The sequence below is a fragment of the Dendrobates tinctorius genome, unplaced genomic scaffold, assembly GCF_039654945.1.
Source record: "Dendrobates tinctorius isolate UK_male_01 unplaced genomic scaffold, ASM3965494v1 ptg000070l, whole genome shotgun sequence".
NCBI classification, from domain to species: Eukaryota; Metazoa; Chordata; class Amphibia; order Anura; family Dendrobatidae; genus Dendrobates; species Dendrobates tinctorius.
This window is the reverse complement of record NW_027361738.1, coordinates 30,012,542-30,038,187: the sequence shown is the minus strand read 5'-3', so window position 1 is coordinate 30,038,187 and position 25,646 is coordinate 30,012,542. Positions and strand designations below refer to the sequence as shown.

At 45.3% G+C, this 25,646-nt stretch overlaps 1 protein-coding gene across 1 annotated transcript; it reads left to right on the top strand.

Moving 5' to 3' along the window:
- The first annotated feature begins 7,995 nt into the window (after positions 1 to 7,995).
- Positions 7,996 to 11,362, top strand: LOC141095867 (uncharacterized). The gene is made up of 5 exons (XM_073582247.1): positions 7,996 to 8,014; positions 8,238 to 10,107; positions 10,401 to 10,442; positions 10,606 to 10,664; positions 11,216 to 11,362. The coding sequence occupies exons 1-2, from the start codon at positions 7,996 to 7,998 to the stop codon at positions 9,206 to 9,208; spliced, it is 990 nt and encodes a 329-aa protein (XP_073438348.1). The 3' UTR covers positions 9,209 to 10,107; positions 10,401 to 10,442; positions 10,606 to 10,664; positions 11,216 to 11,362.
- The last annotated feature ends 14,284 nt before the right edge of the window (positions 11,363 to 25,646 follow it).

Here is a 25,646-nt window from a genome sequence, read left to right as displayed (position 1 = left end):
GACACCCGTGTGCCATCCATGTGACATCCGTTTTTTTCCAGTATGGCTTTATAAAAATCAATTCCAAAGCTTCTATGCTTGCAGTGTTAAATATACACGGACGGCACATGGATGACACATGGATGCCATTCGTGTGCTATATGTGTTGTACATGGACCCATAGACTGGTATTGGCCTCTGTCATCTGTGCTGCTGGTAAAACGCGGACATATGAGCAGCCCTATAGGTTGTAATGGGTACGTGTGGATATATGTCTCCAGTACGGGTGAAAACAGCTGCCAGACGCCCTGGAGACACGTACATGTGAACAGGGCCTTACACTACGCCAGGTTTCTGACATACAACAGTTGTACATTTTAGTGACCATTGATGATCTGTTATCAGCTATGGAGCAGATACAATAATTCCTAATTGTCTTCCTTACTCTTCAGTAGGATGACGTTGGAAGAGGAGTACAAGGAGTACAAGGAGTTCCTGCATGAGCTGTATGTATATAATATAACTGGGATTATTGATCCTCCTGGACTCTCCCTGTAATGATCCACCACAGAGATGTTCCCTATGAGTCTGCATTGGTTATATTAAGGCTCAATAGTATCATTCCTCTTCCTACCATCATGGTGACTGTGTATGTGTAATATTATTCATTGTTTTCTTGGCTTTTTCTTTAATAGATGGAGAGTCAGCATAGAGCTATGGGAGGTAGAATTCGAGTATGTATCTTATTATATCTTCCACATTCATATAGGAGTAGTATGTGTCCCAATAAGGGGAGGACTCCATGGTGGTGATATCATGGCGTTACTGCTCCCACTCAGGGGCATTTACACTGTTTCCATAAGAAGGATGACATTGCTTTCAATAATAAAGAACTTAGACCCAAATTAATTCTTCATACTGTTCCTCATCCCTTTTATTCGTAGAATAACAATACGGTCAGGAGCCAATTACAGTAATGCCCCAAATTTATCCGGACTCTTGACCGACCAAATGTTGTCTTGGAGCCTGAGATTAAAGGATCATCCTTCTGTGTAGCACAATCTATGTGATGGCAGAGCTGGAGAGATTCTGGAGGTTATGTCCATGCTGTTATCTGAGGGACAGGTTATATAGATCGTGGCCCAGATTCATCACCACCTTTGTGTCCACTTTATGTCTACTTTTGTGTGTTGGCACCTTTTTTTGTTGCTTTTTACCCTTATCATTATTTGCACCTTTTTTAAGTCAATTTTACATGTGCTCGTCTTTTTTCTAATTTTTGCTGCTTTGTGGCTGTTTTTTAACAATTCCAGATATTTTCACCTGATTTGGCACAGATTCTCTCTAGTCTCCTTCTTCCTCCCACTGGTGTGTTTTTCAGTACTCCAAAATATGAGACCAAACATCACAAACGCAGTTCAAAAGACGAAAAAAGCCTATTTTTTACTTTGCGACAAATTCATGAATCACGCACATTATTTTGATGAATTCTGTGCCAAAACAGCAACAAATACCACTAGACATATAAGGAAAGTGACTTATAAAAAGCCGCAGATGATGAGCCAGTGTGTTATGATTCTAACCAGAGCTGTTTGTTCTATTATAGGAAAAACAAATTTGGAAGAGCATCCCGCGCGCCTACCCTGGAGACCATCTTGTAAGTTGGTATTATAAACAGAGTCATATTTCTGAGCTGTTCCCTCAGATATACTATTGCCATAATCAATGTACTGTATCTACAAGGGGAAATGATGTAAGAAAGAGTTGGAAATTCATGAAGATTTCACATCCCCTCATTGTCACTGTGCCACCATCAGCAGACACAGGCACGCTCATGTATAAATACTCTTCTAAGACAAAGTATCAGTGTGACCCTTCACAGCCAATCAGAATCCAGATTTCAACATCTCAATTTCCTTTAAAATGAAGAGCAGTGATCTGGTTGGTTGCTGTGAGTGTGACGAGCGTCAGCTTACGCTGCGTCGTTTTTCCTTTTAGAGTGGACCCTCTGGGCCGTGGCACCCACCCACCTAGGGCGAGCGAACCTAGTGAGAACCCACCCCCTGTACAGGGAGTGTCAGGGGCAAGACCAACGGGGTGAGCCACCACGGCAGCTGGACCAGACGGCCGGCTCAGGGAGACACTATTGAGTGTCTAGCAACAGGGCGAACAGGAAACGAAACATAAAGCGAAGTCACAGGATTTCATCAGCAAACGTGGTTACACATTTTAATCAGATACAAGGCAAAAACAGAGAATCAGATGCAGGGCACCAACGGTGAAACACGGCAAGGTGCGTGCAAGGGCACGCCTAAAGTTCAGACATAACACGTGCAGAAAACATACTGGAGTCCAGGGCAGGATACGTGTTAGGGATCACACGAGTTCCTAGGAGGGATGCGTGCTAGGACACGCCAGAGTCCAAGACAAGGTGCACGCCGAGAGACACGCCAGAGTCCAAGGCAGGGTGCGTGCAAGGAGACACGCCAGGATCCAAGACTGGGTGCGATGGCATCGGACTCCGGACTACTGGCAACGACCGACAGGATCCAGGCATCAGGCTACGGAAATCAGGTCCGGACATCAGGCCGCAGTCATCTGGTTCTGGACCTCTGGCAGCGGTCGGCAGGTTTCGGGAATCCGGCAGGCAATCCAGGGATCAAGGCAGGGTGCGTGCTTGGAGACACACCAGGGTTCATTCAAGGACGGAGGCCTGCGCATGCAAAGGGCACGCCAGGGACAGGTTTAAGGACGGAGGTCTGCGCGTGTAGAGGGACACGCCAGAGAAAGGTACAGAGCAGAGTCCTGCGCTTGCGAAGGAACACGCCAGGGTCAGGTTCATGGACGGAGGCCTGCGCATGCCGAGGGGCATGCCAGGGACAGAGTTTAAAAGCAGAGTCCTGCGCATGCAGAGAGGCACGCCAGGGTCAGGATTCAAGACATGATACAGACTAGGACCTGTGTGTGCTAGAGGGCACGACAGGGTACATGGCAAAACCTGCGCGTACTTTTAGAGAAGCACGGGGAGGTATGCCAAGGGCAGGCGAGGACCTGCTGTCATGATCCAGTGTTGGATCTGGCGGTATTTAATGCATTAAGTGTACTTTTTTTCCTTTGGTTCCAAAGTGTGTCGTGATAGACCCCGGTGGCCATTAGAATTATCACACGTGGTGTCCTTCATTCTAAGTTGCCCGGTGGTGGGGAATGGTATCGCACCTTAGGTTTAGGTTAATGTTCACTTAATTATGGATCAGGTGTGACACCCTATAAAGGTGTGCTCAGGGTATGCAATCATCATTGGTGATAGTTGTTCATTTGCAACCAACCTTGGTGGTGGAAGGAGCTGGAGAGATTGCTCAGCTCAATCTGAGTCCTGGTGTGGAAGGAGTCACAGAAGGGAGTTCTTTGCATCGCTGACTGAACTTGGTGGCAGCTATTCAGGAGGAAGGCTGCAGTCGGTTGCTGGACTCTGTGCTGGAGCATTTGCACAGAGAGACCTAAGTTCTATTTCCCCTGTTTGTGACTTTCCTTATGTTTGATCTAGTGCAGTGGTGGGATTAGTTTCCGCACCGGCCAATGCCCTAGCGAGGGACTAGGTTCAGGGCAAGTCAGGGCATAAGGTTCGCGTGCGGCGACAGGTTCGGAGCCTGTATAGGGAATGTAAGGAGTGCAGGGACGCTGCCTCAGGGGAGCTTAGGAGGTCTCCATGTCCCTATTCCCTATTACAGGGCCCACCACTGTAATTGTTCCTGTGTTTCCCCTTATTATTTAAATTCGCCAGCTGGAGGCGGGGTATCCAGTTTTACGTGTACTTTTTAAATTCGCCAGCTGGAGGCGGTGTATCCGGCTGCACGTCCCGGTATTATTTAAATTCGCCCCGCTGGAGGCGCTGTATCCAGGGTCACGTGTGTCATAAATTCGCCCTGCTGGAGGCGCTGTGTCCAGTCCCACGTTGACCGTTACATTATCACTAACCGTAACATTTTTTCTTTTCTGCTGAGCTATGGACCTAATGCAAACCTTTACCCAGGTACTGCAGACCTTTACTGAAGAGATTAGAGGGCTGCGCGGTGAGATGGTGCAGCAACTGCAGCTGTTGGTGGGCTTTGGAGGTTTGATTCAGGCACAGGCTCAGCCAGAACCCAAGATATCTCTCCCAGACCGGTTTTCTGGAGGGAGAGATCAATTCTTGGTTTTTCAGCAGGCCTGTAAATTATATTTCAGGCTGCGCCCTCGTTCTTCAGGGATCGAAGAGCAACGGGTGGGAATCATTATGTCCCTTTTGAAGGGGGATCCCCAATCCTGGGCCTTCTCCCTGCCGGACGATTCACCATCTTTAGAGTCCGTGGACGAGTTTTTTGCGGCTTTGGCGCTTGTGTATGGGCATCCTGATGGCGTCTCTCTGGCGGAATCCCGACTCCGTAGGTGTAAACAGGGAGCCCGGATTGCTGAGGAGTACTGCTCTGAGTTTAGGAGATGGGCCACTAACACTCAGTGGAATGACCCTGCACTTAGGAGTCAATTTGTGCAGGGTCTGTCTCCTAAGTTGCAGGACACTCTGGTGCAGTACGCCGCCCCCAGGTTGCTGGAGGCCGCCATGTCCCTCGCCATCCGGGTGGATAGACGCCTTAGGGAAAGACATACACAAAATGTGCCCCCTGTAGTCCGCTCCGGGGGTGAGGACCCCCTGGTACGGTTGGTGGAACCCAGGCAGCCCGGTGTTGTTGGTACAAATAGGGGGTTGCCTGGGGTTCACCGTGGTGGGGGGTATGCTTTTCCTGTGGGAAGCCGGGCCATTTCATGGGAATCTGCCCAGGGCGTGCCAAGTCTCCGGACGAACCTATGCAAGTAGGAGGTGTTGGGTTGTGTTCAGGCCTGCCTACGGTTCAGGGAGTGGGGTTGGCATGTTTTTCCTGTGGGCAGACTGGTCATTTCCTTAAGGCGTGCCCATTACGTGCCAAAATATCTGTGTCATCTCAGAAGCCGCAGACCCATGGTCGTTTGGAGGGAGGCAACCAGGGAGTGTACATTTCCTCCATTTTGCCCTCCCAAGGTATTATGTCAGCAGAAGTGTTAGCTGGCGGGGTACCGGAGGTGGTACTGGTGCTTGTGGACAGCGGAGCAGGAGTCAGTCTAGTGGATGCTCGTTTTGTCCAGACTCATGGCCTGAAGTGTAGGACGCTGGCCCAACCTATAAGCGTCCAGGCCATTAACTCTGTTCCACTGAGTCAGGGGAGCCTTACCCAAGTCGTAGAAAACATCCATCTGCGTATAGGACATCATGAGGAGTCCTTGTCATGCTACGTCTTGGAGGGAATGCCAGTACCTATCGTTTTAGGCTTCCCTTGGCTGAAAAAACACAACCCGGGGATAGATTGGCGAGCTAGGGAAGTAGTCAGCTGGGGGCAGTCGTGTGGGGGCTGCTGCCTTGAGACCACTGTCTCTGCCGTCTCTTTTCAGGGGACCCCTTCCTCTCCAGTGAGAGCAGCGATTGTGCGGTGGGGGAGTAGGGGCAAGTTCCAGCCCTCGCCACTAGCAAACCCTGTGAGGGGCAGACCTCGTGGTGGAAAGGGTTGGAGGGTGGTGTACCCTATGGTGTAATGCGGGGGTGTGAGTGTGGTGACACAGGGGGACGCCTCTGTTATCAGGTCCAGAATGAGTTCACCAAGTTTTATGACAAACGAATGTGTGCAATAAACGTTCAGGTCCGGACCTGTGTGTGAATGAGCGTGTATGGGTGCCACCAAAAATCATCTTGTGGAAGTGTGTTGTGGAGCCTGATCAGCTCATAACAAACAAACATACACATACATAAACTCGTTCCCCAGGTCGGCGCTGTGGAGATGAGTGGTGCCTCCAAAATTAACTTTATTGCCATTACCAGCTGCGTGTTTGTCATAAATTTGAATTCAGGTGAGGGTGGGTGAACTCAGGGTCTGGGCGTCCCCGCTGTAGGGGTTTCCCTAAGGAGGGGTGGTCTTGAGGGTCCAGAGGCCCCTCATTAAGGAGGGGGTACTGTCATGATCCAGTGTTGGATCTGGCGGTATTTAATGCATTAAGTGAACTTTTTTTCCTTTGGTTCCAAAGTGTGTCGTGATAGACCCCGGTGGCCATTAGAATTATCACACGTGGTGTCCTTCATTCTAAGTTGCCCGGTGGTGGGGAATGGTATCGCACCTTAGGTTTAGGTTAATGTTCACTTAATTATGGATCAGGTGTGACACCCTATAAAGGTGTGCTCAGGGTATGCAATCATCATTGGTGATAGTTGTTCATTTGCAACCAACCTTGGTGGTGGAAGGAGCTGGAGAGATTGCTCAGCTCAATCTGAGTCCTGGTGTGGAAGGAGTCACAGAAGGGAGTTCTTTGCAGCGCTGACTGAACTTGGTGGCAGCTATTCTGGAGGAAGGCTGCAGTCGGTTGCTGGACTCTGTGCTGGAGCATTTGCACAGAGAGAGCTAAGATCTATTTCCCCTGTTTGTGACTTTCCTTATGTTTGATCTAGTGCAGTGGTGGGATTAGTTTCCACACCGGCCAATGCCCTAGCGAGGGATTAGGTTCAGGGCGAGTCAGGGCATAAGGTTCGCGTGCGGCGACAGGTTCGGAGCCTGTATAGGGAATGTAAGGAGTGCAGGGACGCTGCCTCAGGGGAGCTCAGGAGGTCTCCATGTCCCTATTCCCTATTACAGGGCCCACCACTGTAATTGTTCCTGTGTTTCCCCTTATTATTTAAATTCGCCAGCTGGAGGCGGGGTATCCAGTTTTACGTGTACTTTTTAAATTCGCCAGCTGGAGGCGGTGTATCCGGCTGCACGTCCCGGTATTATTTAAATTCGCCCCGCTGGAGGCGCTGTATCCAGGGTCACGTGTGTCATAAATTCGCCCTGCTGGAGGCGCTGTGTCCAGTCCCACGTTGACTGTTACACCTGCGCGTGCTATAGAGAGCACGTAGAGCACAGTGCAGAAACAGCGTGAAGTGCAAGGAAGCACAGAGAGCACGGCTGGGGCACTGGCTAGCTGATCGGTCTGCAGCACTAACAGGCGGGCAAGACTCCAGCGAACCCGGCTGAGGCATAGCAGGCGACACAGCTGTCACTGACCGACGAGCACGGCTGAGGCACAAGCAGGCGGGCACGACTAGGACGGGCAGGGCTGAGGCAGAAGCAGGAGGCTAGGAAGGCCAGGTGCATGCAAAGGGCACACGAAGCAACAAAGCAAGAAACAAGACAAGGCTAGGCGAGAAACAAGGCAAGACAGGGTGCGGAACATAGGCAGAAACAGAGCCAGGTCAGAGCAAGAACAGAGCTAGCAGCGGAGCGTAGGCCCTAGCCCAGAGCCGGGCCAAGGCAGAGCCTTGGGACTAGCGTGGAAATGTGCAAGAGAGCACCAAAGGGCAGAGTACAGAAAACCAGGCAGAGACAAGAAACATGAGAAGTACTACAAGGCTCAGAATAGCAAAGACCAGACATGGCAAAACAGGCTAAAGCAGAGAACAGCGGAGGTACTACAAGGCAAGGCAAGGACAAACATGGCATGAGAGACAACACAAGACATGGCACGAGACAGGAGTCAGAGTACAAGCACAGAGCGTGTGCAGAGACGCACGACAGAGCAAAGTGTAGGAGCACAGAATACAGGAGCGACCCTGCAAGCCTAGCAGCCATACAGGGAAGCAACACGATACTCAGGCCCTGACCATAGGGAGGGGCGGTCTGATATAGCACCATAGCACCAGTACTTCCGGGTCAGGACCTGGGAGGAACTTTGTGTTCAGATCCTCCAGGATCATAGAGAGCATCGCTAGAACAGCCTGGGTAGAACCATAGAGGAGGTCACATGATCAGAGGTTTCCAGGAATACAGCGGATTGCAGAATCAGAGCAGGGCTGGAACATAGAAGTCACATGATTAGGTGTTCCAGGAATACAGCGGATTGCAGAACCAGACAGATGGATGGTTACCCAGCAACAGCCATGAGGTAAGGCGCATGTGCACATTGCTCCAGGCATCTTGCGGCATGACAGACATGGCGGACGGTAACACGGACACTTTTTCTTAGAGAGATTTTTACGGATCATGCCTGGGAGTTTTATGAAACCATTTATGTCCTCCATACACAGTCTACTATAAATTGCAGCCTTCATTCTGCTAATAGTTGGCAACTGGAGGATAACAGTGATGATGGATAGAAATTCAGAAGTTTTTAGAGAAATTTCTCATATAAAATGAGTAATTGTAAAAACAATGGCAGTTTATGAGAATTGCTAAATAATGTCTGTTATATATCCAATAGTGAGGAAGAGGAGGAGGAGAAGGAGGATGACGAGGAGGAGAAGGAGGAGGAGGAGAAGGAGGATGACGAGGAGGAGGATGACGAGCAGAAGAAGGAGGATGACGAGCAGAAGAAGGAGGATGACGAGGAGGAGAAGGAGGATGACGAGGAGGAGAAGGAGGATGACGAGGAGGAGGAGAAGAAGGAGGATGACGAGCAGAAGAAGGAGGAGGAGAAGGAGGATGACGAGGAGGAGGAGAAGGAGGAGGATGACGAGGAGGAGGAGAAGGAGGATGACGAGGAGGAGGAGCAGAAGGAGGATGACGAGGAGGAGGAGAAGGAGGATGACGAGGAGGAGGAGAAGGAGGATGACGAGGAGGAGGAGCAGAAGGAGGATGACGAGGAGGAGAAGGAGGATGACGAGGAGAAGGAGGATGACGAGGAGGAGGAGAAGGAGGATGACGAGGAGGAGGAGGATGACGAGGATGATGAGAAGGAGGAGAAGGAGGATGACGAGGAGGAGGAGGATGACGAGGAGAAGGAGGAGGAGGAGGATGACGAGGAGGAGGAGAAGGAGGATGACGAGGAGGAGAAGGAGGAGGATGACGAGGAGGAGAAGGAGGATGATGAGGAGGAGGAGGAGAAGGAGGATGACGAGGAGGAGGAGAAGGAGAATGAGGAGAAGGAGAAGGAGGATGACGAGGAGGAGGAGGATGATGAGGAGGAGGAGGATGAGGAGGAGGAGGATGAGGAGGAGGAGGATGACGAGGAGGAGAAGGAGGATGACGAGGAGGAGGAGAAGGAGGAGGAGAAGGAGGATGAGGAGGATGACGAGGAGGAGAAGGAGGATGACGAGGAGGAGAAGGAGGATGACGAGGAGGAGGAGAAAAAGGAGGAAGAAGAGGTGGATAAGTTTAATGCCACATCAGAAGGCAGCAATGAGGATATCAGCTTGTAAGTAGACAGATAGTGAGATTATAATGTATTCGCCAAGACTCCCAGAACACCGCCGAGTCTCCTGGAAAAAAATGTACTCAAGAAGACATGGATAGCAGTTATATCCAGTCCGATAACTTTATCCATAGGCTTCCTAAGCATTAATTCTTGGCAGGTTGTTAAAAATGGGGGGATCCCATTCCATATTTTTTAATTGTTTTTTAAATGCCGTTGGGACCCCTCTATTGTTGATAACCAGCTTTGCTAAAGCTGACAGCTAAATGTTGCAGCTCGCAGCTGTCAGTTTTACCATACTGGTAATCAAAAATAGAAAGACTTCACGTCATATTTTTTTTTAAAAATTGTATTTATTTATAGTGCAGGCACTGACTGATGAATACTCCCATCAACGACACCTGATCTCGCTGTTATTAGCGGCAGCAGGCGTAGGCTGCTGGGAATAGTACTCTCTAATCAGCCGACGCCTCTATGAACAGAGGTAAACTTTCATAGCTGGTGTTGGAAACCGCAGCTCTCTGACTGATCACAGACAGTGTTTGCTGTGCTGTGCTGCAAATGACAGCATGGCAAACAATGGGTGTTCGGGCATACCATGCATCTGAATGGGGTCTAGGTTCGGTTTCGGGTACTGTTCTGGTACCCAAACCAAGCTTTTTTTTTTAACCGTTTGGCATAACACGCAGGACCCAAACATCCAGAGGTTCACCCATCACTAATTGTGACATTATCATAGGACATTACACAGGACAATATCACTGTATAAATTCTCATAGACTGATCAGAATGATGATGTGAATTGTCTGAGTCTCAATTTGTTTGTTTGGATTTTTTAAGACACAAACATAAATGGTGGATGCCAAAATGCTATAGAAGAAAAAACCAGATCACTGTCAAAAACATGTAAGTATTTAACCCTTCCCACAAATGGATGTGCCCTTATGTCCTAAACGCTGTCTTCTAGATGCAAAATTATACAATGATTTGTCCTGGTAGTTACACAGGCAGATCAGTCCGCTTGCAAGTGCATGTGAAATGTATTCAATGAGCTAATAATTAGCAATCTATATGATGTGGTGAAGTATATGAGATAGGGCATACATTATGTTTATTATCTGTATCCCTATGATGCTAGGATTTGTTCCTGATTATTATATTGATATATTTATTTGTGATCACTTTTTCTTTTTCTCCAGCAGCAAAAGTGATAAAAAAGAAACAGAGAGACGTCCAACAAAGTAAGGAAAAGCTTCCCCCATTGTTGTATGTGACATGTTGTTACACTAAGGCCCATAATATGGGTAGATATACTTTGTGTCTTCCCTTTATACTATATTGTACAGTATATTTTTAATGGAAGATACCAACACCTTCCCTTCCTTTCTTCTCCATTCTATACAGCTGACTCCTCCGAGCTTTTACCTGCTGCTTCAGCAGAGCGGGAACACAATAAATAAAACGTAAGTATAATTTTTTTATTGAAAGATTTACAAACTCTAAGCGGTATCATCAGTTTGCTATATATAGAAAAAGAAAGAGGGGAGACACAAAGCGCAATAGGGTCTTATCCCACGTATCACAAAGATGAAACACCAAGAAAACTGCTCACCTGGTGCAGGTGAATACAGGCATGTAAAGATGGCAGCTGCCGCAGATCCACAGGTCGATCCACGACCTTATGAAGAGATATGCTTAGTAGGAAGTGTGGATTATCTCCGCGCTGCCGCAATAGATTAATTCCAGAAATTATTGAAATATTCCAGTTGCTTATTCAACGCATTTCGGTGTTCCAATGACCCCTTCGTCAGGAAATACCACATACAATATGAAGAGACAAGGTGCTTGCAAGGTTTAAGCACATGCTAAATTCAAAAAATGGCGCCTAACGATCAAATGACGCATGATGTCAGAGTTCATGGTTGACAAAAGGTTAACACGTCTTTATCGGTATAGAATTAAACATATACATTAAGGATCCCTTTCTTAATCATCAATTCATTTCTATTCACAGATTAACGGGTAACAACTGAAAATTATTTAAAGAAAAAAATTAAGAAATGAATGAGTGGATCCAAGCTTTCTTCAAAAGAGAAGATATGGACAAGAACCTGCGGAGCAGAAACACATTAAAAAATTAATAAATATTTAAAAAATCTAAGTGAACTGTGTCCATTAATAATTATGAATATAAAGTGATCGCTTTTACCATGTAAAATAAATCAATTTCCCAGTACAAACAATATAAAAAAGAGGAAGACAAGATAAAAAGGGGAGGGGGATTTTTTCTGTTCGAAGCTCTAGAGCAGGGTTCCCCAACTCCAGTCCTCAAGGCCCACCGACAGATCATGTTTTCAGGATTTCCTTTGTATTGCACAGGTGAAGCAATTATGACCTGGGCAATACTAATGAAATCCTGAAAACATGATCTGTTGGTGGGCCTTGAGGACTGGAGGTGGGGAACCCTGCTCTAGAGTGAGGGAAAGTCGCAAGACATCGCAAACTCCCAGACTGGGGCCGATATTATGCTGAGATCATATCCAAGGAGAAACCCATCATCACTTATTGTTGAAAAAAACGTCATAATTAAAAAGTATAAATAATATGCGTGTGAGTATACAAAGATGGATTTGTCAGAGAGAAATGACATCGCTGTCGACGTACTGACATGCAGATATCTATAACTGTGAAAGCATTTCAAAAGAGAAAACTTATTTAAAAACAATAAAAAAATATATATATGATGTCATAGTAAAGGACTATCAGTAATTAGAAGACAAAAAAAAAATATCCGTATGGAAATGAATCTATATCTAAGGTTACATTCAAAAAGCAAATTTTAGAGAAGAGAAGGATAATTCAATATTATAACTGAGAATTTCGTCAGAGATAATTTTGATATATAGAAAGGGAATATGAAAACATAAATTATACCATTCAGCCATTTGTAATAGAGGGGAATATTTTAAAAGAGGATATTGTAGATTATTATAGAAAGGATCATTTTTTGGGGGTTAAAATGACCTTTTAAAGGGGAAGAGGAGATTGTCAGTTTAAAAAATAGGCGTCAGAGGGAATATATCCATTTGAGCGCCGAAGAAGAAAGCCAGGAACCATCGATGGCTCAGAAGAACCACCGCAGGAACACCGCAAGTTCGCGTCCTGGACAAAGATACCAGCAGTAATTAATATACAGTCAAAAATAGCATAAAATAAGATGCATTACGAATCCAATGGTCCTCCTACAGAACCCGAGCCGAGGCACAACACAAAAACACAATTTAGGAAATAATCGCTATGCAGATTCCACAAGTAAAAAAAAGTGAAATTATATAGTTATACAACAAAACAAAACCCTCAGTACTCCAACTGGAGATGCATATAAATAAATATAAAATATTTGACACGTTTCTCTTCTAATATTCCAGCCCCATCACCATGTATCCCCAACCTGCACAAACCCCTCATCCTGCTGAGCCGCTGCTGCCGTTTGTGTCCCTATTACTGCACCTGATACCCCAATGCTGAGCCACTGCTGCCGTATGTGTCCTTATTACTGCACCTCATACCCCAATGCTGAGCCGCTGCTGCCGTATGTGTCCTTATTACTGCACCTGATACCCCAATGCTGAGCCGCTGCTGCCGTATGTGTCCCTATTACTGCAGCTGATACCCCAATGCTGAGCCGCTGCTGCCGTACGTGTCCCTATTACTGCACCTGATACCCCAATGCTGAGCCGCTGCTGCTGTACGTGTCCCTATTACTGAACCTGATACCCCAATGCTGAGCCGCTGCTGCTGTACGTGTCCCTATTATTGCACCTATTGTGTGGTTCTGTGTGCCCTCTAAATTCTAAAGCATCCCTCTATAATACAGTAATGCCGGGTGCAAGTGACTGAGAAAACAGTGCGCACATTTTGTCCCCTAGAATGTAATAATGCCCTCTGTGTGCCCCGATTGACAGTCACAGTAACCTGAGTTCCCCTATAACAATAAGTGCCCACTTTACATTTAATAATGTCCTGAGTATCCCCCTTGTATCGCTCCCCTATACACAGTATAATGCCCCCTCACTGTATATATACTGACCCCTTAGTATCCCCCAATGATGGCTCCAACACTGTATGATGGTCCCCTCACTGTAAAATCCACATTGTATGATGTCCCCCTTACTGTAATCTACACACTGTATGATGGCCCACTAGACAGCCTCCATATAGTATAACACACCAGAGAGTCCTCAATATACCTAGTATATAGTATAATGTAGCCCCCATAGGCAGACTCGAGTATATTGCAGCCCCCAATAAGCAGACTGTAAAATAAGGCAACACTCCCCCATAATAATAATAATACATTTTATTTCTATAGCGCCAACATATTCCGCAGCACTTTACATTTCAGAGGAGACTTGTACAGACGATAGACATTACAGCATAACAATAATCACATAGATCATAACAGATACCAAGAGGAATGAGGGCCCTGCTTGCAAGCTTACAATCTATGAGGAAAAAGGTAGACACGAAAGGTGTGTGGTAACAGTTGCCCTGATTGTTTGGACCAGCCATAATGTTAAGTGTGTAACAGTACAGACACAGAGGGCTAATAGATGCATAAAGCATGTGGGAACATGATGCATGGAACCTGGTTATGGTAAAACTTTTGGCTGTGCCACACAGGGATAGGTTAACATGTTGAGGCGGTAGGCCAATCTGAATAAATGCGTTTACAGGGCACGCTTAAAATTGTAGGGATTAGGGACTAATCGTATTGACCTGGGAAGTGCATTCCAAAGAATTGGCGCAGCACGTGTATAGTCTTGGAGACGGGAGTAGGAGGTTCTGATTATCGAGGATGCTAACCTCAGGACATCAGCAGAATGGAGGGCGTGGGCAGGGTGGTATACTGAAACAAGGGAGGAGATGTAGGGTGGTGCTGAGCCATGGAGGGCTTTGCGGGTGAGGGTAATAAGTTTGTACAGATTCTGGAGTGGATGGGTAGCCAGTGTAATGACTGGCACAAGGTAGAGGCATCGGTGTAACGATTGGCGAGGAATATGATCCTGGCTGCAGCATTCAAGACAGATTGTAGAGGGGAGTTTGGTAAGAGAGAGACTGATTAGAAGAGAGTTACAATTGTCCAGACGAGAATGAATACGAGAAACAGTAAGAGTTTTTGCGGAGTCAAAAGTAAGAAATGGTCGAATTCTAGAAATGTTTTTGAGATGCAGATAACAAGAGCGAGCCAGTGATCAGATGTGGGGAGCAATGGAAAGCTCGGAGTCAAGTATGACCCCAAGACAACGGGCATGTTGCTGGGGAGTAATAGTGGAACCACACACGGAAATGGCAATGTCGGGTATGGGTACATTAGTAGCGGGAGGTAACACAAGCAGTTCAGTCTTTGACAGGTTCAGTTTTAGATATAGTGAGGACATGATGTTAGACACAGCATTTAGACAATCGCTGGTGTTTTCTAGAAAGGCAGGCGTGATGTCAGGAGAAGCGTATAATTGGGTGTCATCAGCATAGAGATGGTACTGGAAACCAAATCTACTGATTTTTTCACCAATAGGGGCAGTGTACAAAGAGAAGAGGACGGGGCCTAGGACTGATCCTCAAGGAACCCCAACAGAAAGGGAAAGATGAGAGGAGGAACCAGCAAAAGATAGAGTAAAGGAGCGGTCAGAGAGATAGGAGGAGAAACAGGAGAGAACGGTGTCCTTGAGGCCAATGCAACGGAGCATAGTGAGGAGGAGCTGATGATCCACAGCGTTGAATGCTGCAGAGAGATCCAAGAGAATTAGCATAGAGTAATGACCATTTGATTTAGCTGTTAGTAGATCATTAGAGACTTTAGTGAGGGTAGTTTCAGTAGAGTGTAAAGAGCAGAAACCGGATTGGAGAGGGTCGAGAAGAAAGTTATCAGAGAGATAGCGGATAAGACGAGAGTGGACAAGGCGTTCCAGGAGTTTAGAGATGAAGGGAAGATTAGAGACAGGTCTATAGATAGCGGCACAGTTTTGGTCGAGGGATGATCTTTTAAGTAGTGGATGTATGATGGCATGCTTAAATGAGGAGGGAAAGATACCAGAAGAGAGAGAGAGGTTAAATAGTTTAGTTAGGTGAGTGGTGACAGCAGGGGAAAGGGAATGGAGGAGATGTGATGGAAATGGGTCACTGGTACAAGTGGTTGGGCGAGAAGATGCAAGGAGCCTGCTTACTTCTTCTGTGATTGGTTCAAAATCAGAGAGTGAGCTAGATGCAGTGAGGGACGGAGGACAGTGCATGGTATGAGGTGATTGGGAGATAATTTCCTGTCGGATCTGCTCAATTTTTTCTTTGAAATAATTGGCCAGATCGTCAGCTCGAAGCTCCGTGGTTGGGGCCTGTACTCTTGGGTTGAGTAGAGAATGAAAAGTGTCAAAGAGAAGTTTAGGGTTATTGGACAGTGAGGTGACGAGGGTGTTGAAATAGGTTTGTTTGGAGAGGTGAAGGGCAGTGTTGTATGTTCTAAGCATAAACTTATAATGGATGAAATCTTTGTGTAGATTGGATTTTTTCCACAGACGTTTGGCGCACCTGGAGCACCGCTGCAGGAAACGTGTTTGCAGGGTGTGCCAGGGTTGTCGCCATCTGTGTTGTGGTGTTCTATGTATAGAGGGTGCAAATTTATCCAGGGCACTTTGAAGTTTTTCATTGTAATGCTTCAATGCAGAATCAGGACATGAGAGGGAGGAGATGGGGGCCAATGAAGACTGCAAGTTCTTCATAAGTTTCTGGGTGTTAATGGCCTGTATGTTTCTATAAGTATGGACAGTGGGGGTGACATGAGTGGCCTGGCAGTTCTTGATAGAGAATGAAAGAAGGTTGTGGTCAGAGAGAGGGAGAGGGGAGTTTACAAAATCATCCACTGCACAAAGCCGAGAAGACCAAGTCGAGGGAGTTTCCGTCTTCATGCATTGGAGAATTAGTAAGCTGCAAAAGGCCAAACGAGGAGGTTAGAGATAAAAGGTGAGTAGCAGATGGGGAGAGGGGAAGAGCAATGGGGATGTTGAAATCGCCCATTATGAGGGTAGGGATGTCACAGGAGAGAACATGTGGAAGCCAAGTGCCAAAATGATCCAGGAACTGATGGGAGGGGCCGGAAGGACGATATACCACCGCCACTTGCATGGAGAAGGGGGTGTAGAATCTGACGGCATGGACCTCAAAAGAAGGGAAGACAAGTGAGGGTACTTGAGAAATAACCTGAAAGGTACATTTGGGTGATAGGAGCAGAACAACGCCTCCACCTGCTCTATTGTCTGATCTTGGAGTATGAGAGAAGTGTAGTCCATCATTTGAAAGAGCAGCAGCAGCGGTAGTGCCTGACTGCTGGATCCAGGTTTCAGTAAGAGCCAGAAGGTTAAGAGAATTAGAAAGGAAGAAGTCATGGATGAAGGAGAGTTTGTTACACACTGAGTGAGAATTCCAAAGGGCACAATTAAGAGACAGATGGCATGCAGGGAAAATTAATAATATTAGAGGGGCTTCTGAGTGTAGCAGTTGGGGGGTTTGACTTTCTATAACATGGGGGCCAGGGTTGGAAGCAATGTCTCCTGCGACTAGGAGGAGGAGGATAGAAAGAGTGAGCAGATGGTTAAGTGATTTGTGAGAGCGTCTCTGATGTTGAATGGTAGGACTGAATGGATCTGTGCAATTTAGCAATGTGAAAAGAGCGTGAGTGCTATACATAGGAGAGGAAAGGAGTGAGGGGCCGATATGGATGGAGTGTAGAGAGTTAATGCCATGGCGGTGGATGTGTGTGAATGCAGCGGCCAGGATATAAATTACACAAGTGCATATGGTATATATTTGTTGTAATCCAAAGGTACAGGAAATAGATGTCTTTAAATCTCTTACCTGTCTCCTACCCTGTCTAACTGACATGTTATAACTGCCTCATACTTTGATCAAATGTACTTCGATTAAATGTGCATAAATGCCCCCTGCATAAATGCCTTCCCCAAGCTATGTCTGAATACAGTTGTGGCCAAAAGTATTGACACCCCTGCAATTCTGTCAGATAATACTCAGTTTCTTCCTGAAAATGATTGCAAACACAAATTTTTTGGTATTATTATCTTCATTTAATTTGTCTTAAATAAAAAAACACAAAAAAGAATGAAGCAAAAAGCAAAACATTGATCATTTCACACAAAACTCCAAAAATGGGCCAGACAAAAGTATTGGCACCCTCAGCCTAATACTTGGTTGCAGAACCTTTAGCCAAAATAACTGTGACCAACTGCTTCCGGTAACCATCAATGAGTTTCTTACAATGCTCTGCTGGAATTTTAGACCATTCTTCTTTGGCAAACTGCTCCAGGTCCCTGATATTTGAAGGGTCCCTTCTCCAAACTGCCATTTTTAGATCTCTCCACAGGTGTTCTATGGGATTCAGGTCTGGACTCATTGCTGGCCACCTTAGAAGTCTTCAGTGCCTTCTCTCAAACCATTTTCTAGTGCTTTTTGAAGTGTGTTTTGGGTCATTGTCCTTCTGGAAGACCCATGACCTCTGAGGGAGACCCAGCTTTCTCACACTGGGCCCTAGATTATGCTACAAAATTTGTTGATAGTCTTCAGACTTCATAATGCCATGCACACGGTCAAGCAGTCCAGTTCCAGAGGCAGCAAAGCAACCCCAAAACATCAGGGAACCTCCACCATGTTTGACTGTAGGGACCGTGTTCTTTTCTTTGAATGCCTCTTTTTTTCTCCTGTAAACTCTATGTTGATGCCTTTGCCCAAAAAGCTCTACTTTTGTCTCATCTGACCAGAGAACATTCTTCCAAAATGTTTTAGGCTTTTTCAGGTAAGTTTTGGCAAACTCCAGCCTGGCTTTTTTATGTCTCGGGGTATGAAGTGGGGTCTTCCTGGGTCTCCTACCATACAGTCCCTTTTCATTCAGACGCCGACGGATAGTATGGGTTGACATTGTTGTACCCTCGGACTGCAGGGCAGCTTGATCTTGTTTGGATGTTAGTTGAGGTTCTTTATCCAACATCCACACAATCTTGCGTTGAAATCTCTTGTCAATTTTTCTTTTCCGTCCACATCTAGGGAGGTTAGCCACAGTGCCATGGGCTTTAAACTTCTTGATGACACTGCGCACGGTAGACACAGGAACATTCAGGTCTTTGGAGATGGACTTGTAGTCTTGAGATTGCTCATGCTTCCTAACAATTTGGTTTCTCAAGTCCTCAGACAGTTCTTTGGTCTTCTTTCTTTTCTCCATGCTCAATGTGGTACACATAAGGACACAGGACAGAGGTTGAGTCAACTTTAATCCATGTCAACTGGCTGCAAGTGTGATTTAGTTATTGCCAACACCTGTTAGGTGCCACAGGTAAGTTACAGGTGCTGTTAATTACCCAAATTAGAGAAGCATCACATGATTTTTCAAACAGTGCCAATACTTTTGTCCACCCTCTTTTTTATGTTTGGTGTGGAATTATATCCAATTTGGCTTTAGGACAATTCTTTTTGTGTTTATTCAATTAATACAAATTAAATGAAGATAATAATACCAAAGAATTTGTGTTTGCAATCATTTTCAGGAAGAAACTGAGAATTATCTGACAGAATTGCAGGGGTGTCAATACTTTTGGACACAACCGTATATAGGAGGCTAAGGCTTAGATTTTTTTTTTTTTTTGCTCTCCTCGCTAATCCATCAAACTAAACTAAGACAGCAGGGCACAATAAATGTTGGGCTCAGATAAACCAATGTCCAGGCCTACATGCATCATAAACCACTTAGAAAAGTTTCTTGACCTCACAGCATAAGGGGACAAGCAGAGTAAGTTGAAATAATTATACACCAGATATAAGCTTGCATAGTTTCAAACACATATGTAGCATTCAGGATTAACTGCTTGCTGACATTGAATGGAGTGTAGACACACAGGAGTTGATTCAGAGCAGAGACTGAAAAAGCTGGTTACCTGTATGAAGAGACTAGAGATGCGTGTCACATTCATCCATGTTATAACTGCCTCATACTTTGATCAAATGTGCTTCGTACATAGGCAAACTGTAGTATCAGGTAGCCCCCCCATCCCCTATAGGCAGACTGTAGTATAAGGCAGCACCCCTCATCTCCTATAGGCAGACTGCAATATAAGGCAGCCCCCCCATCCCCTATAGGCAGACTGTAGTATAAGGCAGCCTCCCATCCCCTATAGACAGACTGTAGCATAAGGCAGCCTCCCAATCCCCAATAGGCAGACTATAGTATAAGGCAGCCTCCCAATCCCCTATAGGCAGACTATAGTATAAGGCTGCCTCCCCATTCCCTATAGTAAAATAGTAACATAGTTTTGAAGGCTGAAGGAAGACCTTATGTCCATCTAGTTCAGCCTATTTTTAGTGCAGCTGTTCTGCATTGTTGATCCTGGGGAAGGCAAAAAACCCACAGAGTAGAAGCCAATTTTCTCCATAGGGAAAAAAATTCCTTCCCGACTCCTAAGCTGGGTCACCCATCTATCTATAATATTATGTTATTCGTAACCTATACTGTTACTCACAAGAAAAGCATCAATTCCTTTCTTAAATTCATTCAGTGAGTTGGCCATCACCACTGTTAAATGTCACCTGCTTAACCCAGCAGGAAGTACGGTGGCGTCTAAAAATCACTAAAATTGACAAATCCCCGGGCCCGGATGGGATACACCACCGAGTACTGCAGGAATTAAGCACAGTCATAGATAGACCATTATTTTTAATCTTTAAAGATTCCATAATAACAGGGTCTGTACCACAGGACTGGCGTATAGCAAATGTAGTGCCAATATTCAAAAAGGGGACAAAAACTGAACTTGGAAATTATAGGCCAGTAAGTTTAACCTCAACTGTGGGTAAAATCCAGGAGGGTTTTCTAAGAGATACTATACTGGAGTATCTGGAGAAGAATAACCTCATGACCCAATATCAACATGGGTTTACAAGGGACCGTTCCTGTCAGACTAATCTGATAAGCTTTTATGAAGAGGTAAGTTCCGGACTGGACCAAGGGAATGCAGTGGATGTGGTGTACATGGACTTTTCAAAAGCTTTTGATACGGTGCCACACAAAAGGTTGATACATAAAATGAGAACAATGGGGATAGGGGAAAATATGTGTAGGAGGGTTAAGAGCTGGCTCAGGGATAGGAAACAAAGGGTGGTTATTAATGGAGCACACTCAGACTGGGTCACGGTTAGCAGTGGGGTACCACAGGGGTCAGTTTTGGGCCCGCTTCTTTTTAACATATTTATTAATGACCTTGTAGGGGGCATAGAGAGTAGAATTTCAATATTTGCAGATGACACTAAACTCTGCAGGGTAATCAATACAGAGGAGGACAATTTTATATTACAGGAGGATTTATGTAAACTAGAAGCTTGGGCTGATAAATGGCAAATGAGCTTTAATGGGGATAAATGTAAGGTCATGCACTTGGGTAGAACGAACAAGATGTATAATTATGTGCTTAATTGTAAAACACTGGGCAAAACAGTCACTGAAAAAGACCTGGGTGTATGGGTGGACGACAAACTCACATTTAGCGGCCAGTGTCAGGCAGCTGCTGCAAAGGCAAATAAAATAATGGGATGCATTAAAAGAGGCATAGATGCTCATGAGGAGAACATAATTTTACCTCTATATAAGTCACTAGTGCGACCACACTTAGAATACTGTGTACAGTTCTGGTCTCCGGTGTATAAGAAAGACATAGCTGAACTGGAGCGGGTGCAGAGAAGAGCGACCAAGGTTATTAGGGAACTAGGGGGTCTGCAATACCAAGACAGGTTATTACATTTGGGGTTATTTAGTTTGGAGAATCGAAGGCTTAGGGGTGATCTTATTACAATGTATAAATATATGCGGGTACAATACCAAGAGCTTTCTAATGATCTTTTTACTCTTAGACCTGTGACGGGGACAAGGGGGCATCCTCTACGTCTGGAGGAAAGAAGGTTTAAGCATACTCACAGACGCGGATTCTTTACTGTAAGAGCAGTGAGACTATGGAACTCTCTGCCATATGATGTTGTAATGAGTGATTCCCTACTAAAATTTAAGAAGGGACTGGATGCCTTTCTTGAAAAGTATAATATTACAGGGTATATACACTAGTTTCCTTAATATTGCGTTGATCCAGGGAGCTAGTCTGATTGCCGTATGTGGAGTCAGGAAGGAATTTTTTTCCCCAATGTGAAGCTTACTGTTTGCCACATGGGGTTTTTTGCCTTCCTCTGGATCAACATGTTAGGGCAAGTTAGGATAGGATATGGGTTGAACTAGATGGACTTAAAGTCTCCCTTCAACCTTAATAACTATGTTACTATGTTACTATGTATGTTACTTCCTCAGGAAGAGAATTCCAGAGCCTCACTGCTCTTACCGTGAAGAACCCTCTTCTATGCTGGTGCAGAAATTGTCTTTCCTCCAAACGAAGAGAATGCCCCTTGTTCTTGTCACAGTCCTTGGTACAAACAGTTCATTGTAGAGATCTCTGTATTGCCCTCTGATATACTTGTACTTGTACATATATATTAGGTCTCCCCTAAGTCTTCTCTTTTCTAGAGTAAATAGACCTAATTTTGATAACCTTTCTGGGTATTGTAGTGAATCAACTCCATTTATCATTTTAGTAGCCCGCCTTTGAACCCTTTCAAGTTCAGTAATGTCTTTCTTGGGCACCGGCATCCAAAATTGCACACAATACTCCAAGTGTGGTCTGACGAGTGATTTGTACAGAGGGAGAATTATGTTTTCATCTCGTGTCCCCAGACCTCTTCTAATGCATCCCATGACCCTATTTGCTTTGGTGGCAGCTGCCTGACACTGGGCACTCCAATTTAGCTTCTTATTGACTAAGATGCCTAAGTCTTTTTCCATGTCTGATTTCCCCAGCTGTTTCCCATTTAGTAAGTAATTGTAGCATCTGTTTCTCCTTCCCATGTGCATAACCTTACACTTATCTGTGTTAAACCTCATTTGCCATTTTTCAGCCCAATTCTCCAATTTACTCAAAACTGTCTGTAGTTGCAAACTGTCCTCCTTTGTGTTAACTACCTTACATAGTTTTGTATCATCTGCAAATACTGATATTTTACTGTGTAAGCCATCCACTAGATAATTAATAAATATATTAAATAGTAGGGGGCCCAATACAGACCCCTGTGGTACCCCACTAGTAACCCTGGACCAATCTGAGTATGCATCATTAATAACCAAGCTTTCTCATCTTACTTACCAATCTTTTATGTGGGACAGTGTCAAATGCTTTAGAGAAGTCGGGATAAATGACATCCAATGATTCTCCTTGGTCCATTTGAGAGCTTACATCCTCATAGAAGCTGATCAGATTAGTTTGACAGGAGCGATCCTTCATAAATCCATGTTGATATGGAGTTAAACATTTATTAACACTGAGATATTCCATAATGGTATCCCTTAGAACAGGGTTCCCCAACTCCAGTCCTCAAGGCCCACCAACAGATCATGTTTTCAGGATTTCCTTAGTATTGCTCAGGTGAAAATTGCATCACCTGTGCAATACAAAGGAAATCCTGAAAACATGATCTGTTGGTGGGCCTTGAGGACTGGAGTTGGGGAACCCTGCCTTAGAAACCCTTCAAAAATTTTACCCACAACAGATGTTAATCTTACAGGCCTATAGTTTCCAGGTTCCCTTTTACACCCCTTTTTGAATGTTGGTACCACATTTGCTTGCCGCCAATCAAAAGGAACAGACCCTGTTTCTATAGAGTCTTTAAATATAAGGAATAGAGGCCTGTCTATCACATTACTTAACTCCCTTAATAACCGAGGGTGAATGCCATCAGGGCCTGGTGATTTGTCAATTTTAATCTTACTAAGGCAGAGTGTAGTATAAGGCAGCCCACACCCTACAGTCAGACTGTAATATAAGGCAGCACCCCCACCCTAAAGGCAGACTGTAGTATAAGGCAGCCTCCCCATCTCCTATGGGCAGACTGTAGTATAAGGAAGCCCCCAATAGGCAGACTGTAGTATAATGCACCCCCATAAAAAAATAAATCTAATACTCACCTCTCTTGCTCCCGGCTCCTGCACTGCTCCAGCTCATCTCCTGACAGCGGGTGCCAGGTAGTGATGTCATCGCACCCGCTGTCAGCGAGAGGGAGATGATGGGAGGTAAGCTGTATCGGCACCGGGCCCACCCCACCTGGTCAGGGGCCCATAGCGGCTGGGCGGCAGGGCAGGGAGATCGATTCTCCTTGCTGTGCCGCAGAATGTAACTGTATCGGCGCGCTATGCATGGCGATACAGTTACTGTAGCGTAGCTCCAGGTGGGCCTCCTCTAGAGCGCGGGGCCCGGGGTCACCGCTTCCTCTGCCCCCCCGGTAGCTACGCTACTGCAACCAGACTATTGCATGTAAAAACATCATTAGGTCCTTTACATTTTATTCTGCAGATGAAAACTATTTAAAATCACAAATTATATGTCATGTGTCACTACTCGTTATTTACTATGCCACATGTACATGTTATTTGATTTATGTATGTTTCATTTTCTGGGTATATACAGTGGGGAATAAAGTACTTAGTCAGCCACCAATTTTACAAGTTCTCCCACTTAAAAAGATGAGAATGACCTGTAATTGACCTCATAGGTAGACCACAACTATGAGAGTCAAAATGAGAAAACAAATCCAGAAAATCACCTTGTCTGATTTGGCAAAATTTATTTTTGCAAATTATGGTGGAAAATAAGTATTTGGTCATTCTTTCATGTACATGGATCAGTCGTCCTGGTCTCTTTGCAGAGAAACAGCCCCAAAGCATGATGTTGCCACCCCCATGCTTCACAGTAGGTATAGTGTTCTTTGCATGCAACTCAGCATTTTGTCTCCTCCAACCATGACGGGATTTATTTCTACCAAACAGTTCTACTTTGGTTTCATCAGACCATTTGACATTCTCCCAATAATCTTCTGGATAATCTAAATGCTCTCTAGCAAACTTCAGACGGGTCAGGACATGTACTGGCTTATGCAGGGGGGACACGTCTGTCACTGCAGAATCTGAGTCCCTGGCGGTGTGCTACTGATGGTAGACTTTGTTACAGTGGTCCTAGCTCTATGCAGGTCATCCACTAGGTCCCCCATGTGGTTCTGGGATTTTTGCTCACCGTTATTGTGATCATTTTGACCCCACGGGGTGAGATCTTGTGTGGAGCCCCAGATCGAGGGGGATTATCAGTGGTCCTGTATGTCTTTCATTTTGTTATTATTGCACCCACAGTTGATTTCATCACACCAAGCTGCTTGCCTATTGCAGATTCAGTCTTCCCAGCCTGGTGCAGGGCTACAATTTTGTTTCTGGAGTCCTTCGACAGCTCTTTGGTCTTCACCATAGTGGAGTTTGGAGTGTGACTGAGGATGTGGACAGGTGTCTTTTATATTGATAACAAGTTCAAACAGGTGCCATTAATACAGGTGATGAGTGGAGGACAGAGGAGCCTCTTAAAGAAGAAGTTACAGGTCTGTGAGAGCCATAAATCTTGCATGTTTTTAAGTGACCAAATTCTTATTTTCCACCGTAATTTGCAAAATCTTGCCAAATCAGACAAGGTGATTTTCTGGATTTGTTTTCTTATTTTGACTCTCATAGTTGTGGAATCCTATGATGTCAATTACAGGCCTTTCTAATCTTTTTAAGTGAGAGAACTTGCACAATTGGTGGCTGGCTGAATACTTTTTCCCCCACTGTACAGACCAGACAGCATGTCACAGATATCCAGGCAGCACGTGAGATTGATGACATCTTCGTGCTCAAGACCATCCCAAGGCACTTCACCTCCTGACATAGCTGAGACTCTACTGGTTTTAGGCCATGTGCACACGATGCAGATTTGCAGCGTTTCCGCAGCGGATTTTACCGCGCAGAAACGTTGCATATCCGCATTGTGATGTACAGTACCTTTAAAATGAATGGAAAAAAAAAAACGCTGTGCAGACGCTGCGGATTTTTCCGCGCGGTTTTCCTGCGGTACAAAATCCACAGCATGTTACTTCTTTTGTGCGGTTTTCTATCTCCCCTGTCACCAAATCCACAGGGGGAAAACCGCAATGGAAAACCGCACAAAAACCGCATGAAAACCGCATGAAAACCGCATGAAAAATGGAAGAAATCCGCAGGAAAAATGCAGGTCATTTGACCTGCGGTTTTCTTCCATTCTGCACGGAAAAATCCGCAGAGCTCAAAACTCCGTCTGCACTCAGCCTTAAGGTGCGAGGCATTTACTGGCTCCACTGTGGCATCAGGGGGATGATGTAGAACGCTTGTTGGTACAACTAGAATGTTGCTGGACAGTGACCTTGGGTACCATGGAACAATATTTTTCCAATTTCTAATTATTATTCTT